This window comes from Hyposmocoma kahamanoa, unplaced genomic scaffold (genome assembly GCF_003589595.1).
Source record: "Hyposmocoma kahamanoa isolate Upper Pololo Valley unplaced genomic scaffold, ASM358959v1 79, whole genome shotgun sequence".
NCBI lineage: Eukaryota > Metazoa > Arthropoda > Insecta > Lepidoptera > Cosmopterigidae > Hyposmocoma > Hyposmocoma kahamanoa.
The window spans coordinates 9154177-9170911 of NW_020653993.1; the positions used below are offsets into that span (position 1 = coordinate 9154177).

The 16735-nt window shown below is 33.3% G+C and overlaps 1 protein-coding gene across 13 annotated transcripts in view; it reads left to right on the forward strand.

The window, feature by feature from the left end:
• Nucleotides 1–16735, forward strand: part of LOC113233565 (MAP/microtubule affinity-regulating kinase 3-like) — a 324769-nt gene that overhangs the window by 290060 nt on the left and 17974 nt on the right. For 11 of the 13 annotated variants that reach the window (XM_026468704.1, XM_026468702.1, XM_026468700.1 and 8 more), the window contains 3 exons: nt 169–351; nt 3410–3537; nt 4302–4413. In XM_026468704.1, the coding sequence (XP_026324489.1) occupies nt 169–351; nt 3410–3537; nt 4302–4413 (423 nt within the window). Of the gene's footprint in view, nt 1–168; nt 352–3409; nt 3538–4301; nt 4414–10032; nt 11313–16735 lie in introns of those variants that run through there. The other 2 variants (XM_026468703.1, XM_026468701.1) reach the window with 2 other exon arrangements.

A 16735-nucleotide genomic window follows, 5' to 3' on the forward strand; every position in this document is an offset into this window, starting at 1 on the left:
ATACTTAATGTGAATACATAAAGCTATTGTATTACATAATGTATTAATAATTAAATTACTTTTTATAAGTACAACACTGCATGTATGGGATTTAACCCTGGTAATAGAGTTGTAGAGATTTAAAAGTAAAAACTAACAGCATGCAATTATTACACGCGACCCGGACAGCGCGGCGACAGAGAGTAAGAACGGATCCGGTACCGGTACAAACGGTACCGGCACTACGAGTGCTAATAGCAAGACGCACGTGAAAAGTGCGAGCGTTAGCTCTGCGAGCGGCGCGCCGCCTCTCGGGGCTGATTCGGCGCCTCACAACGCGTCAGCGCGAGACCTGGCACAACCCCGGCCCAGGTACACACAAGGCCTGACAAGGCAAACTAAAGCTCACAGCTTCAGTCTTGCAACAATACCGGTTAACTAAACCAGTATGACTAGTTCCTTTTCCTAATGCTTAAGGGTTTTTTTAACGCAAACGAACAAGAGGCATGCTTTGTTACTGCTGGAGTAACGATTTTAATATAATACCGGTATTATATCGATATTTTCTGGGTTTTATTTTTAGCTTCTTAGGAGAAATAATATGTGTGGTCTAAGCGGATAATGCACGCTTTTGTCATTAGATTTTTTTTTGAAAAATTTTGAGTTTCCTTTTCTGCTTAGCAAAGGTATTGTATAGTAGTATAAAATAAGAGCACGCTTATTTTTGTATACAATATATAGACAACAACTGCTTACATTTATAATATTGTCATTCTGCGGAGCACACTGCTTAAACACTCCTGGACACATAATTCAAGTCACCTTGCATTTTTATTTTTAAGGGTCTAGAATACAAAAATATTGTTATCGTCGTAGAACATTTTCACCGGTTTTACAACGGGACATAATAATATGGAAATGACGTTTCGTATACCAATTGCAGAATAGTTGTTTTTGCATAATAATTTTTGATCAATCAAACATTTTTTAATCTTAGGCCATTTAATACTGAAATGCAGAAAATTTAAAGGTGGAGCAAATTTTGAAATTGGACTTTTAAGTCCTATGTTTAATCTCGTCTATAAGGCGCGTAATTTAACGTCAAATGTGTTTAATTTGGGTGATACAAAACTTATTTTAGATTTAAAATTGCCTAGAATCTAACCTACAATCGACTTATACACACACACCTACACGTTTAGTGGAACAAAAATAAAGCGAAACTATAAAATAGTAACGTTTTATTTACTCATAAAGAAGCAATTAAATTAACATCTTTTAACACCAAATATTTTATTACGAACTAAAAGTTGTATCATTTAACAATGATGAAATCTTAGTTTAATTAAAAAAAACTTTTTCAACTGTACGATAAATGTCGTAAGTTATAGTTGAAAAAGTTTTTTTTTTCAAGAACAAGAGCGCTAAATCAATCTCGAATCACTTTACAAACTAGTGTTAGTAGGAAATTAAAATAAATTGATAAAATACAAGTCAATGGACTCATTTTTGTTTTTCAAATTGAACCTAAAATAAAAAAGTATAATCGGCCTAACTTTTGAAAAAAATTAAAACCGCATTATATTGGCGACTTTACCAGTGTGCCGCCGAATTGATACCTCCAATGAACGGTTACCTATCACTCCTAAATGGCATTTTCCAGAAATAACGTTTCCTCGAATTTTCATAACCTCGAAAGTAATTTTGAGAGGAAAATGTTTTTTTCTTTTAAACCTAACTTAACCTAACCGAATCTAATCGTGTCTCTGCGATAAACATCCAACATATCCTGAAATAATAACGGTTTTCGTTATAAATCGATTTTCGGTGTAATGAAAATTCGAACAAACGTTATTTCGGAACAAAACATTCGACTTTGTGATAGGTTACCCCAATGAACACTACGCCAACTTAATTTTTGGACCTGTTCTGTTTTTATTTTGTTTCTTTGTTTTATTAGTAAATAAATATGGCTGTTTACAAAAATAACAGATAGATATATCGATCGCTCAAATGACCAAAAAATAGAGTTGGCGTTGTGTTCATTGAAGGTTTCGAAATGTGCCGATGTGTGTATTTGTTAGGTATATTAATATTATTCTATTTTTAGTACTATTTAGCTTGTATATTGTTAAACATCTTATCAATGTTTTTTTATGAAGTAAATTTCTATAAAGCAATAACTCTTTTTATATTATACTCTTTTTGTATTATAGTAATTTTATACCGGTATCGTTTTGTAGTATTGTCATTAATTTGATTTTTTTTGAAGTTTTTCTAGCGCTTCAGTGTGGTGTTTATTTATGATTTTTGTGTTATATGGGTTTTTATTAGGGTTTTATAGTTAACAAGTATATGTACTTAGTCAGTTTTAATACAAAAATTGAAGATATTTGTGTATAACTTGTGTACTTTTAAAGTTTTGTTTAGGCTTGATTATCCCTCAATCTATCGATTTTTTTCCGTGTCAAGCTGTGGGGCATACAAGGGTTGACAATCATAATATTTGATTTTAATATTTGGTATCTAAACTTAAGGTGTTTTTTGTGTAAAAAGATAATGACGTTTAAGGATTTTTTAAAATAATTAAATATAATATGCTTTCAATGCTTATGAATGTTTATGGACACTGTGTAAATATAATATGATCTTTGATATTACAGTGTAATCACGCAATTGCAGTTTATATTCCCATAAGCGCTTATTTATATATTTATGTTTCTTTCAAATATTTTTGGCAAAAAAGTTAGTGAACTTCAAAGTAAGCTTAAAAGTAAGTCTTTCAACGTACAATGTCAATTCTGTTATTTATTTATTTTTAGAAGATTTAGGGCAAATTTTTTATTAATAAATATGTTTAAAGTAAGAAGTAAAAGTGCTAATTTCAAATCTCCACAAGTAGCAAAAAAAATAAGTTAAAGTTGTAGTCAGCAGAAACTAAAACATTATTATTGAAATGTAAACAACATATTATTTTACACATTGAGAAATCACAGGTATCAATCATGATTATATTTAATATTGAAATACTCATGCGCTCTCAAAATTTATTCATTACCGGACGAACAAGTATGATATCTTTTTTCATTGATAGCTCAAGGATACCACTAAAAAACAATACAGCAACTTTCTATATAAACTACTGGATTTGACATCTCTCTCAAATTAACAGGTTTACTTTCTAGCTAGATGATAAGGTTTCAAAGGACCATATTTCACTGTAATAGTCAGTGTTAACTTAAAGTGTGTTCCATTAAACAGTTTTGCTTTCTTAATAAAAAGAAACTTCTAATTGCAAGTTATGTAGAGTAGTGGAAGACGCATATCGACCCTTCCTCCGTAAAGTATCGTATGTCGAAATTGCCAAGTTTGCAGCGGAGCGTTTTAAAGTTCTGAATTCACTGAATAATTGTCTATGTTATATTTTCAGTTTGAACTCCACCCTGACGACGGTCGGCGCGACAGGCGGCACCGGCACGTCTACGGCCGCGAGACGGGATTTCCCCAATCCACTCGTGTTCCCTCGGAATGTACCGTCGCGGTCTACCTTCCACTCAGGTCAGTAATCCCAGTCAGTTCATTGCTCGGCAGATGGCGGCATTGGCTACGGAAACGAGAAGCGTCCATCTCCATATCGTCGCCTTACTTTCTCAAACTCGTATCTTAAAGCACAAAGTTACTGAAATGCAAAAAATGGATTATATATGAAAATTTTGCAGGTATATTTCACTTCATATTCACACACTGGCTTTTACCTATTTTCAAAGTAATGCATCCAAATTAACACACTTGATTAAAAATATAAAATAAATATAAAGTTATGCCATCTCCTGAAAAATCTTTTTAAGATACGAGTTTGAGAGTGTAAGGCATATGATCGTCGTCATCGATATGTTCGTGTTGAATGTACTGCCGCCGAGTGCGATATGCTAAAAAACCGTTGGTTATTATTACTATTCTATTGTTTGGCCTTATTGCTGAGAAAATATTTCTTCCAGGTAACTTTTGTTTTTAAAAGTTGAAGTTTAACTATTTTTTCGGACTTAAACCAACGATTTAGGGCCTTTATAGGTCCCATGGTCACAATTGACTGACAACGAAGTTAATAAAAGATGATTGAAATGATGAAATTATATTATGACGATGATCAAATTTTCTTTATGCATGGCAATGGCATCCAAATATAAAGTAATTATGTGTTTTAGTATAATTTACATTAATATTGTAGGAAACAAATTGAATGTGGGTTACTCCACTTTTGCGCTGATGGCCTCTAATGTAAGTTTTATCATTATATTGAGCGTTAATGATTTGTGTTACAGGCCAGACGCGGACGCGCGGCGCGAGCGCAGGCGGCACGTACGGTGACGGCGGTTCGCCGCACCAGGCGCGCACTTCGTTCTTTTCCAAGCTTTCCTCGCGGTTCTCCAAACGGTAAGCATTATTTAGCCTGTTGTTGACACACATTCTTTGACACAACACGGTTATGGAGTTACAGTTGCGTTGATGTAGTAGTTTCGTGGATTTAACTTAATTCAGACTATTCAAGGCTAAAGTGAATAGATATTTTTATATATAAACGTCTACTATCGTTGCCTAAAATCAGGTGAGATTGTGGCGTGTCTATTTCACATAAAAAAAATCTGCAAAATATCCACCTATTTTAATCAATTTGGCTACGGGGGATCATTCTAATAGAATGAACAAAAAGTAACAGACACATTTCGACATCGACCGCGTAATTCAGACCACGCCCACGACGTTACAGGGTCGCGGGGGTTGACGTAATTTATAAATCAAAATTGCCCCATTCCTTTTCACGTCTGCGTCCCTACAGCGTTGCAGGCGTAGTTTGACGTATGTAGTCGACATATCGGTGCCTTACTTTGTCAAACTCTAATCTTATAAAGACTGATTATTCTTTATATTAATCTTACAAAACTTTCTATTCATTTATTAAATGTCTTATTAAGGCTATTAATTTGGACGCATTGCTTGAATGATGAAGTGAAGAAACTGTGATGTGAAATCGCCCTGCAAAATTTGTATATACAATCCATTGTTTGCGTTTCAGTAACTGTGTGCTTTAAGATATGAGTTTGAGAAAGTAAGGCGACGATATACCAACGATGTGTTTGTTCATTCGGATAATTAAAAAAAAAAAGAAGAATTATTTTACGTCAGGGTTGTAAAGACATAATTATTATACGCGTTTTAGTGCTTGCAAAAAGGAAAACAACATGCATACGGCACTCATTTACATTTTTTTTCCGTTTTTTATTTACTCATAACATTGTAAATTCTTATTTGTGTCTTGTGTGCAATTTTGTATGCGTTTAAATGCCTATAATTATTACGTCTTTTTAATGTTTTTATAACATGGCATAGGACAGCGTTACGTAAGTTCTGACTGTTGCATTAACGCATATAGGGTAGTCATAATTTTTTTGTAATATGGCTCACAATCGATACACATAACATAAATATTATCAATTTTCTTTTTCAACGCAAAATTCATTGTATAAAAAAGACTAATCCTCAGTATCTGACATTGTGACTAACTTGGGTCTATTATTTGTTTTAATTCAGTACTGTTTATATTTTTTTATTGTACTTTTCATACGCTACAATGCTTAACGCTATTTGAATGTAAATTCGTTGATCACGTTGAACTTAATGCTAGTGCGAATACATCTCAAATTTGTTTAATAGGAAACTCGCAAGTCACTAGCATATATTATTGAAGGCGTTTGTCATATTAAGCGTAGACTTTGACCTCTTATTATAACCATTGTAATTGGTTAAAATGGGTTATATTAAGTGCCACAAAAAAATTTCATAAATTTAGAAATTCGCATAATAAATCATATTCGGAAATTATGCGTATATGGTATTATGCGTAAAAATATCACTGGTGAACCTAGTGTACCGACTACTGTCTCTGCACACGCCCAATGCGTTTGTATATTTCATGTCGATGAAAATAACAACCAAATAATTTCTTGATTGGGGTTTTTTATTGTGGTTAGTAGTGTTACGACGGTATTAAGCTGACAGTAGACGTAGATGGAGAAAAAATAGAGGTCCACAGATATTTCGCTGGAGTTATTTCATTGTTAAATACCTCAATAGTCTTGTCAAGAACGGTGACACCATATTGCCAAAGTATACAGTTAATTAAGTACGCTGTCATTTTGGACTTGCATTTTGTTCAGTGTGATCGATATTGTTTGCTACGAATTACGCTCGTAGAATTACATTTTCTCATTTTTTAAAGTTTTCTGAAAGGCTTTTTATAGTAAAATATAGGTAATATATAAAAATTGTAAGGTTGTTTTTAGAAATCGAATTTGAAATTATCTTTTTTTGTTCCAACGTAATATATGACTTAATTAGTTTGATATTTCTTTTTAATGAATGTCATGCATAATGTTTTTACTATTATGATATTTATCTATGCCCTTTTGAAAATATTCCCCTAGTTTGTTATTATTATTAATGCGAAGAACAAATGTAAAAAAATCCTTGGATCTGACTGGATTCGAATCCGAGTCTATTGTCTCAACGTGGCTACTGCTCAGCTGCGGATCGAGCTTGCAGATCTTGGGAATTTCTCTATGCGCTTATTGCGGATATTTGTATTAAGTTTAAATGGCGTTTTTGCCGTAACGCCACCTTTGATTGTGTGAAGAAACTTTCATAAGCTTATGATATCAGCGTCGTATCACTCCATCTAAATACATTATGAACTTTTTTCTAGTTTTTATTTAATATTACACTACCCTTATATTCAATTATTTTTCGTGAAATTGCTCCACTAGTTTGTTATAATAGACTTATTCGTCTCATCATTTGGTGTTATAAAAAAAAAGTTAAAAGTCATTAAAAATCAAAAACAAAGGTCTGCAACAAGCACGTAGAAAAAATTCGTAAGGCCCGCTGGTTCGTTCCGTAGCTTAGTGGGCATAGCGTCTGGCACGATTTGCTAGAAGACGTCGGTTCGAATCAACTGTTCGATTTTTGTTATTAATAATTATAACATTATGAACTTTTTAATTTCTTCAACAACTAAGTAGATTTCGGTAGATAATGCTGTATAATACTAGATAAAGAGCCTTTCAGAAAACAAAATCCTTTGTATAAATTTTCATCGTAAAAAGATACCATCACTGGCCACGCAATGTTAGCGAAGCACAGCTTTCACGCACATTAAAAAAATTCCATATTCCCTACAACAAGCATCATACACAAGAAAAAAATACTGAAATCTACGGTTCCAAAGGAACATGTATTTTTGAATTTTTTTTTTAGAAAAAGGGTTGTGGAAAGACTCGTATGTTTTACTCTGTATTAATGAAGGTTTGAGCGTGTGTACTTTTTGATAATGTTTGATTCTATTTGTCTTTAACGCATGAATTTCTTCTTTATGACCATAGGAGTAAGAATTTCTTGTTGGGCCAATTGATAACGAGAGACCTTTTATATAGTGTGAACTATAACGCTTTTTAGTATTGGGAAGTTCCTATCAAAATATCCAAGTACCTTTTAAATTGCAAAAATAAAAATTTCCGAAAATCGTACTAAGTAAGGTATTTTCTAAAGCCTTCCAGAATATTCTACTTTCAGAAGGAAAGTAGGAAATCCATCACGTTTTAATACGGTTTTTTCTTTGAAGTAGCACTTATAAAATATAAATATTAGACAACATCGCACACGTTGCTCAGATCCCAAAGTAAGTAACTAAAGCGTTATGGAAAATCGAAAACAACGATGGCACCACAAACACGCAGACCCGAGACAATATTGAAAAATTAGTTTCTACGACATCATGAAAACCGGTGTGAAAGCCACCACGTACTTGGTAAAGCGTAATCGATTTTTATTTAAATATTTCTTTATGAAGAACTGCTTGTCAGTATTTGTCTAAGAATTTGATTTAAAACCCTTGTTAATTGGCACATTAGTGCCTTTAAAAATGACTTCTTCGAAGATAATTGGATTGAGGGGATTAGAAAAAGCTTCATGTCTACGCATTAAAAGCGAACAACCGACGCGAGATTTTTCTTTTTTTTTTTCTTGTGGGTGCAGTCACTCCGATATTTAATTTTGTAAACCGTCGGAAAGAGGTCACCTCAGTAGTGGTCCAATTCAAATTTGGAGAAAATATTCTACCTCTAAGAGTATAGTATATTGGGGAATGAATCCGTTCCTATTTCACTTTCTTTCTGTTAACCAATTTCAATAAAACTTTGCAATAGTTGCAATTCCACGACCTTTTGAGGTCGGTTTTGCTCATAATACATGGAGATAAAGCTTTTTCTGACTGAGCTTAATGTCATTGAAAATTAAAATATTGTAATAAAAACCCTGATAGAAATGATAAATAAATAAAGTCAGTCAAATGTAAAAAAAAACTAAAATAAAATTATAAAACGGGATCGAAAATTTGAAAATATGGATGACATTAAATTTAACGAATTATAATAAAATTAACTGATACTGACATAATAAAATCTAAAGTTATTAATAGCGCTACTTCGTCTATTTATTTAAAGGTGCCATTGGAAATCGAGACTCTGACATCTTGATTCTTAACATACTTGATTCTTAATATTTCCGCTTTCAAACATTATCAAAGAGGCTCACAAAACGTTCACTTGTACCTTGTTGTAAATAATGTTACATAGGAACACTGTCTGTCTCTAACTGATCACTGGAATAACCCATTCGTTCTGTCTCGCTCTGTCATTTCGATTGTGTGTATTTATTCGCTCAATTGTCTCCCTCGAAAAGATCCGAGCTCCGTTTTTTTTTATTTTTTTTTAATCTCGCGTCAACGCAGGGGATGCACGGTGCTAAAACCTACTTATCTCCCTTTGTAGACGTTCATTTTAACTTGACCCCTATCGTACCTCAATTTGGACGAAAGTATGAGTTAACTAGGGGTTTGGTTATGTTGGACTTTAATTAGACACGTCCGCACAAGTTTTTTTGATCGAATACGCGCTATTTTACCTCGTTTATCGCAATAGTGGCTCCGACCGTCCGTAGTAATAGACCAAAGCATGATACCCTCATATTTTTTCTAAAGACGTTTAAGAGTGAACTAAGCAACGCCATGCTTTGACTGTTGTAGAGCTTATTCGCGATTCAAAGCGATAGTGTTGCTCCCTATGACACTGTGCAATTGGTATTAATTTGTCCAATTTATAAGGTGATTTTAAAGGTTGACGAGCTGCTTTTAAACTCAAAAATAATCAGTGTTTTGACAGCAGAAGAAATAAGTTTCTTAAAATATCGTGATAGATATGGCGATGCGCCAAAATCTTGTCAACCTTTATTGTGTCTTCCAATTGTTACCGCCATTTTGCTAGTGCTGCCACCTAGCGTTTTGAGTCGCGTTTAGTGATGCCAGCTCATGTAAGTGTCGGTTTTTGCATTTTCAAAACTCCGGTTTTTGAGAGAGGTGTACGGAAAACCCTCTCGTGCATCCCCCGTGTTTTTTCGGTTTTTTTTTTATTACTCTAACCGTACGCTTCTTACTAACGAACGTTGACGGTCGTGACCTTTGATTCGCTTTAGTTAATCCACAACCCTTTTGTCGTGTTGCAACGTGACGGATTGTTTTTTTTTACGGAGGGAGCTAGTGTCTAGTATTGTGCATCTTGTACCGACGCGAGAATTAACAAGTTTTCAAGGGGTTGCTATATTTAAAAATAAAATTGCCATTGATAAAATAAAACTATTTGAGTATTTTAAAAATTTTCTTTAGTCTTACCCTGACGACGCTTATGGGTGTAAGTTGTAATTTTGACGACAATGGATTATTTAAAATATAGAACTTGGAATCCTGAATAAAACTTTTTAAATAACTTATTTCTTATTATTATTGATACAACGAGCAAAAATACGCCCATTCGCGTTTAATGGGGACAAAATGGCAACCCCAAACAAGTGACTTTGAAAAAGTGTAAAAAAAGTGAGCCGGAGACAGAAGAGGGGGGCGATTCGGCTTCTGATTGGTCGATCGCTCACCCGTTCCGTTGCACGCAGGTTGAATCAGAACCCGTAAACGTCCTGGCTGACGACTGACATCGATGGAAGAATAGTGAATTAACATTATACAAATTTATTCTCTGTGGTCTTTAATGTATACTTCAAGTATACAGATATACGCAGAGTAATGTATATTTTGTTCGGGGTAACAGTTGATGAATTATACAAAAGTCTTGCAATTGGGAAATTGGTGTAGAAGTCACTTTATGAGGTAACTTTGTGGGATTCATACAGCCACTTGTGCGAGTGTTGATTTTCAGATGCTCTTGGCTGTATGTTTTACAAGGCGGATTCTAGTGAACATTTACCGGGCTTCTATTATTTGAGTGACGTAACGAAATTGTGTACTTTAATATTCCATCCACTGTTACCCTAAATAGATTATAAAGATGTTGTTTTAAGTGTTAAAACATTAATCGTAAGAGGTCCATTTTTAGTTAATTTGTCAGTGGTTTATTGATTTATACACGTAACGTTATTAAAAAGAATTAAAAATATTTAATATTTTGCGACGACGTTTCTGACTACATGTTGTTTGTATGGATTTAATGTAAATATAGGTAATTAATTAAATTGGTATATTTTTACCTTAAAGTTTAGTAAGTTTCATATCCTTTGGGAAAAAGCGCGTATTGTCCAACCCTCTTTGACTATCGTGGCATACTATAACCTAAAAAGTCTTTTTCTTAGAGTAGACGCTGCTATAGTGTGAAGTTATAATACGACGATGTTTAGTTATTTCTCGGGCACTTTGCAACATTTAAATTATTTGACTTTATTTTGGGCCAGTTCAACTTTTGGTCAATAGAAATACAATCTACATACAGGCGTTAAAAATGTTACAAAAGGCGGACGTCCAACATGTCACACTGCCGTCCAACAAGACGTCTCGTGACTTACCAATAATAATCGCTTGTGGACTAGTGGATTGACGAACAGTAAGTAATAATAACATGTTATGACATAAAGTTTACTTCAAGGAACTATCTAGGATATCCAGACCAGAACCAATTTAAAAAAAGTTCGTTTCTCAAATTGTATCTCTACGATTATCGACCCCGGGTCGCCTATATCTGGCGCCCACAGTGTTAGCATGCCGCCGAGGTCGTTAAATTTTCAATTTCAAATTTTCAAGCCCAGGACCGTAATGTTGCATATCTACGGGATCCTAAAGAAATGACATTTGCGACATCTATGTTTTTATAGCTTTTTTGTCGTAGCGTCACCTGTAAGAAAACTAAAGTGTTTTTTTCACTCTGCCTAGGTAGGTACCACGGTCTAATCACTATGAAATTTTTTTACTTTGCATATCCATGAAGACGGACGTCGTTAATCAATAGACGGCGCTGGCATCTCCTTTGTATTGGCCATACAATTTTTAAATAATTTTTCAGAACCCGAAATATATTTTGCAAATGCAGTAATTTACTTCAAAACATGTTTAAAAAAAATCATGATCCCAGAAACCCACTAGAAAGAATAAACTTATAGATTTGTCTATCGTACAGGGGAGAAATACTTCTCGCGTTAGTCATTAAAGGCGGTATGAGCTGATGACTCTATACGCGTTATGTATAACGTACTCTTTTGTTGGTACCTATACAGCTACCAGTGGTTAACAAGAGATGTCGCTTTATAGTTATCAAGTTAGTTATTTGTCTTATTATTTTCATCAAGCAACATGTAGCGGGGGTCTAGTCCCGTCGCGCGTTGCATTTCATCCTAGCTAATAAGCCAATCGAGTTCTTATTGTAAGAATTTTCTACATTCCAGAGTTCCGTGTGTAATATCTAAGTTCACAAAAATAGCACAATGCTTTTGTTTTTATTTTTATTTTATTTTCTTTCACTTTTCGGACTCTGCCTAATCGTTAAATCTTTTCGATGACTGAATTATTATGAATATATTGTATATTTGTATAATTATACATATTATACACTATTTAGAAGTATTCAACAAAACCTTGTTGTTGAATTTAACGGTGTGGGCCATTTGTTAGAAAAAAGAAGTGTCATTCGGTGTTCACTTTTAGTCCAAATACTTTCAATGGTGTCGATTCTGCCACAGCACATTTTTAAAACTAAAGTAATTTAAAGACACGTTTAATGAGTCCATGGTGTTTTTAATATATATAAGTTATTTTACAACCTGCCTTTTTGTTTTATAAAGCGGCAGTGCACCGTGCACTGGACTGAAGTATAAAAAGAGCTTGTGCAACTTAAAACCCTGTCAATGTCAAAAGAAATATAGTTTTAAAAATGTGTTACAAAGTATTGACACCAAAGTGAGCTAACTTTATATACGGCACTAGAACATATAGGGTAAGGAAATGTCAATTACGTCAAAACAATGATACTTGCCTCTCTGTGTTTTTGAATAACCAAAAGACTGAGGCTGCTAACAAATTGACGATCGAGAGTCGATCTCGACTTCATGAAGTCGGTTTCGCGACTTCATGCAGGTCGAGGTCTCGACAACTACAAACGTGCAGTCAATCTTTTAGCTGTCTTCAACGTTATAAACTTATGCTCAATTTGGAATTTGCATGACTACGACAATCTATCCGACTTTTTCGGATTTATCCCTGTGGTGAACGTAATAAAGTTGGTTCTCGAAAAAATTATATCGAGCTATTTTCCTAGTAAATTGTATACAACAGTAAAATGGCCCACACGTCTATTGTTTAATAATTAAGGAGTGAGTGAGATGTATCAGTATAAACCGTAGTAATTTGTTAGTTGTTAAGACAGCCCATCCTAGCTTTGGTACAAATACTCAGTAGATGTTACCACATAGTAAAAAAACACGTTTAGGCAGCTGTGTACTACAACAAATTAACGTGTAAGGGCCAAATATTAATTTAAAAATCTAAAATGTCATTTCATTCTGACTGTTAACTGTCTGTAACTAACGGTGTATTTCAAAAAAAGTCATAGATATTTTTGACTAATTAAAAAAAGAAATTTTTCGATAAATTGACGTGTAGGAACTTCTCGTAATGTCAAAACAATAAATGTTGCAATAGGTAATTTTCTAATAAATATATTTCTATTAAAATTAGGATTTTTTTCCATATTTTTCGTACTACTCAGTATATTATGTGTTAGGTATAATTGTAGGAACTAATTATTTGTACATATTAATTTGTACGTTTCTTATTGTATGAATGATTGACATGCGTGCGAATGACGTTTTTGCATACGTATGTCCTTTTCTATATTCTTAGAAAGTGTCCATTTAATTTTATACTGTATACATATATTTATTTATTTACTATACTCTATGTATAATACCTGTTATATGTTTCTTATATACATGACTACAATAATAACGTAAACGTCGCTTTGCGTGATACGTTCATGATAAAATTGAAAATTGTACTTTACATTTATAACATCTAAATTGTCATTTAAAGGCTGACTAGTGAAATTTGGACCCCTTCCGTGTTGCGGAAAAGAATATCTACTGACACAACGAACATTACCGTCAAAATCTCTACTGACAAAACGAATATTGTTTGTTGTACATTTCTGGGTCAAATCAGCCTTTAGATTATGTCATTAGATGTTATCCGTTATGCTGATAATGTTCGTAGTAAGTGTCTCTTTTTTAATAACTAAAAAAAGACTAACCGAGCCGAACGTTGTTCACAAATCAGCTTATGAATATAACGATAATTGGTAAGTTATGGACCAAAGTTTCAGACCATACCACGTCTTGGAATGTGGTTACAGCCGCTTTTGCGACACCAAATAAGCAGCGTATCGTATGAGTTGTCAGCTGTGGATAATAAGATCACAAAGTCTCCTTAATGTAGAGGCAAAAGGAACGGCTTTGAATACTGATTTGGTCCCATTACTGTCTGATAAGGGGACTGTTGCTCCCTTGCCTAGTTCGTCCCTTTTTTATGAACCTGCTCGCCCCAGACTCCAAGGATACCCTAACGCGTGACCCAGGAAACTGCAGCGGCATTCTCCCAACAGAGCCATCCAAACTTATTTTTCTCAATTACAGAAGGTGCCTCAGAATATAGGAATACATTTTCGGCCTTATAAGTTGCCTATGATTGCTGGTTTTTTGTGGTAGCAATAGACTTTAGTGTGGAACTTTCCAGGTGAATATTGAGCAAAAAATAACCACAAAAGTCTGGAAATCTTTTTAAATTTGGTTCATGACTTACCTTTCATATATATTGTTCCCGATATATATAGATCATAATTATATTTACAAGTAAATGAGCCAGATTATATGCTTTTCTACTCATGTAGAACTGTACATGTATAGCGTATGTTTATGTATTTGTTGTACCATATTAGTAGACAGTATTTTTATATTATGTGTCTGTTAGATAGACTACGAAACAAAATATATTAAATTTTTAGGTGCTGTTTTAGGAAATCTAAAAAACAAATTCAAAAGTGTGTATTTTGACTTGAAGATGTGTTTTTGAGTTTAAATTTCTACTTAGAATTATTTGACATAGTGATCAATATATTTATACAGATGAGAGATATACAAGAGCTGCATTTCGAGTGTTGTTTTGCAGTTGCAAGCCACGCCAAATGGTGTTTCTGTTATTCAACACTTAATAGGACAGAATTGTTAGAGTCTACGCACAGGGATATTGTATTTTTTTGGTCAGCATTTTTAAAATTCTGTATACAATTATGGAAACAGATTGTACTGCTAGCATTGTCAGTCAAGTCACTTTTATGTACAGTAAATAATGCGTATATCATTCTCATTATCATCACTAACCGTTCCACTGCTGTGTACGGGTTTTCTCTACGGAGAGGACTTAGGACATAATCCACAATACTGGCCCAATGACGATTGGGGACATGCAGGATTCATATATGCTTCTTACAAATCTCTAAGTAATATAGTATTCAAAATAGGTAGAATTTGACTAATAAAAATGCTACCTACAAACATTATTGTGCTTAATATATTTTAAACAACATTTTTGTCTTCATCCTGAAAAATACATATTTATAGATATCACATAAATTATAAATATATAAAAGACTTCAATTCTTTAACATAAAACATATAACATTAAAAAAAGCCTCAGCAATTTGCTAGCTTTCAGGGTTCATTTGGCAAGTTTAGTATTAAGGATTTTCGATGATATATTACAAAAATAAGAAGGCACTTTATTCATTATTTAGAACACTTACTACGGAAATAACAATTATTGTTACCATTGGAATAGAGGAGTTAATTTAGCTAAACTAAAGAATAATGTGGACATTCCATTCTAGAAATCACGGTTCTTCTCGGAACATATTATATTTGAATATGATTATTATTTATTTCAATGTGAGTACCTACATTGGCGATATATCATTATTTCCTATTAATATTTCCTACAAATCATTGTCTCAAGAAATAATTATAAGTAGTTGTGTTTCTATAGGTGATACGTATTTAAATACTTTAGTCATTTAAAAAATAAACATGAGACAACCTATATCTTGGAATGTTATTTAAATAAAACAGTAAAAAAAGAAATTTTATACGCATTGATGACGAAATGGTTATGTCCACACTAAGTAAACCTTCATGCTTTAGGTCAATTAACTTTGGACGAAAGCTATCCTATGTTGCCGTCGTAGAAGTTCCTGAGGTAATTTATTATTTATTCTAACAGTAAAGGAAAACGTAGTTGAATAATTGACAAGGTACACAGAACACTTCAAAGACGTTTGATGTTCTTATCACGTATTGAACCACCGCGTTAGACTACAGCCTAAAAATTTCTCCTTAAAGAGTGCCCGTGCTCTGCAGTAGGACGTATACAGGTTGATGATGATGGTATCTCAAGATAAATGAGTAAATTGGCCGTTGAAAGTTTCAAGTTTCTGCTTCAGTGGTTAGAAAAAATAATACCCACAGAAGTGATATTGCCAAATGTGACTGTAGAACGATTTTCTGAATAGAGAAAAAAAATGCAATACATTCTTATACTAGTTTCTTAAGTTTAGTTAGTTTATTTCTGATATTTTATGAATAAATCATCCCCGTTTCTTTTGACGTAATCACCTTTTTAGCGTACGGGTTTTTGTCCAGAATTGTTTTTTAATTTATGCAATCGCAATGAAATGAAAAAATATCCTTAAATGTTGTGATTTTAATAACAATTTGGTAAATTATTTCTCAAAATATCATGTTTAAAAGTCTTTACAAACGACCTGATTTTCATGACCGCCTATATAACTAAACGAGTTTTCATTAATTTTTATATTTCGTCATTAGGTCTCCAAAATCGTGTCGTCTGTAAAGCCTATTAATATTTTCTATCTGATTGTGAAATGAAAAAATCTGTCTTTAAATAAATAGACTTTGCAAAATTGTGGGCATTGCTTTGCATTTAGATAATTTTTCTACAACTTTCTATTTGTTGTTTGCGACTGATACCAACATTCGGTATTAAAAGAAAGCATTGTATTTAAAATGTTATTTTATTATATTACATTTTACATTACATGTGTAAACCCCATTATGAAAAGATATTTTGGCCGTTTTACCCGATTACGATGAGAATAGGAAAACGGTTTTAATAAATGTATGAGGATTTTAAGAAATGGTGAATATGATTCATTTTTATTGTAAGGTTCATTGTTCGTCTCTAAAGGGAAATGAAGACTGTGTTTAAACAGTCAATATGGGCACGTTCAAATTAGCCGCTTTTAGACGC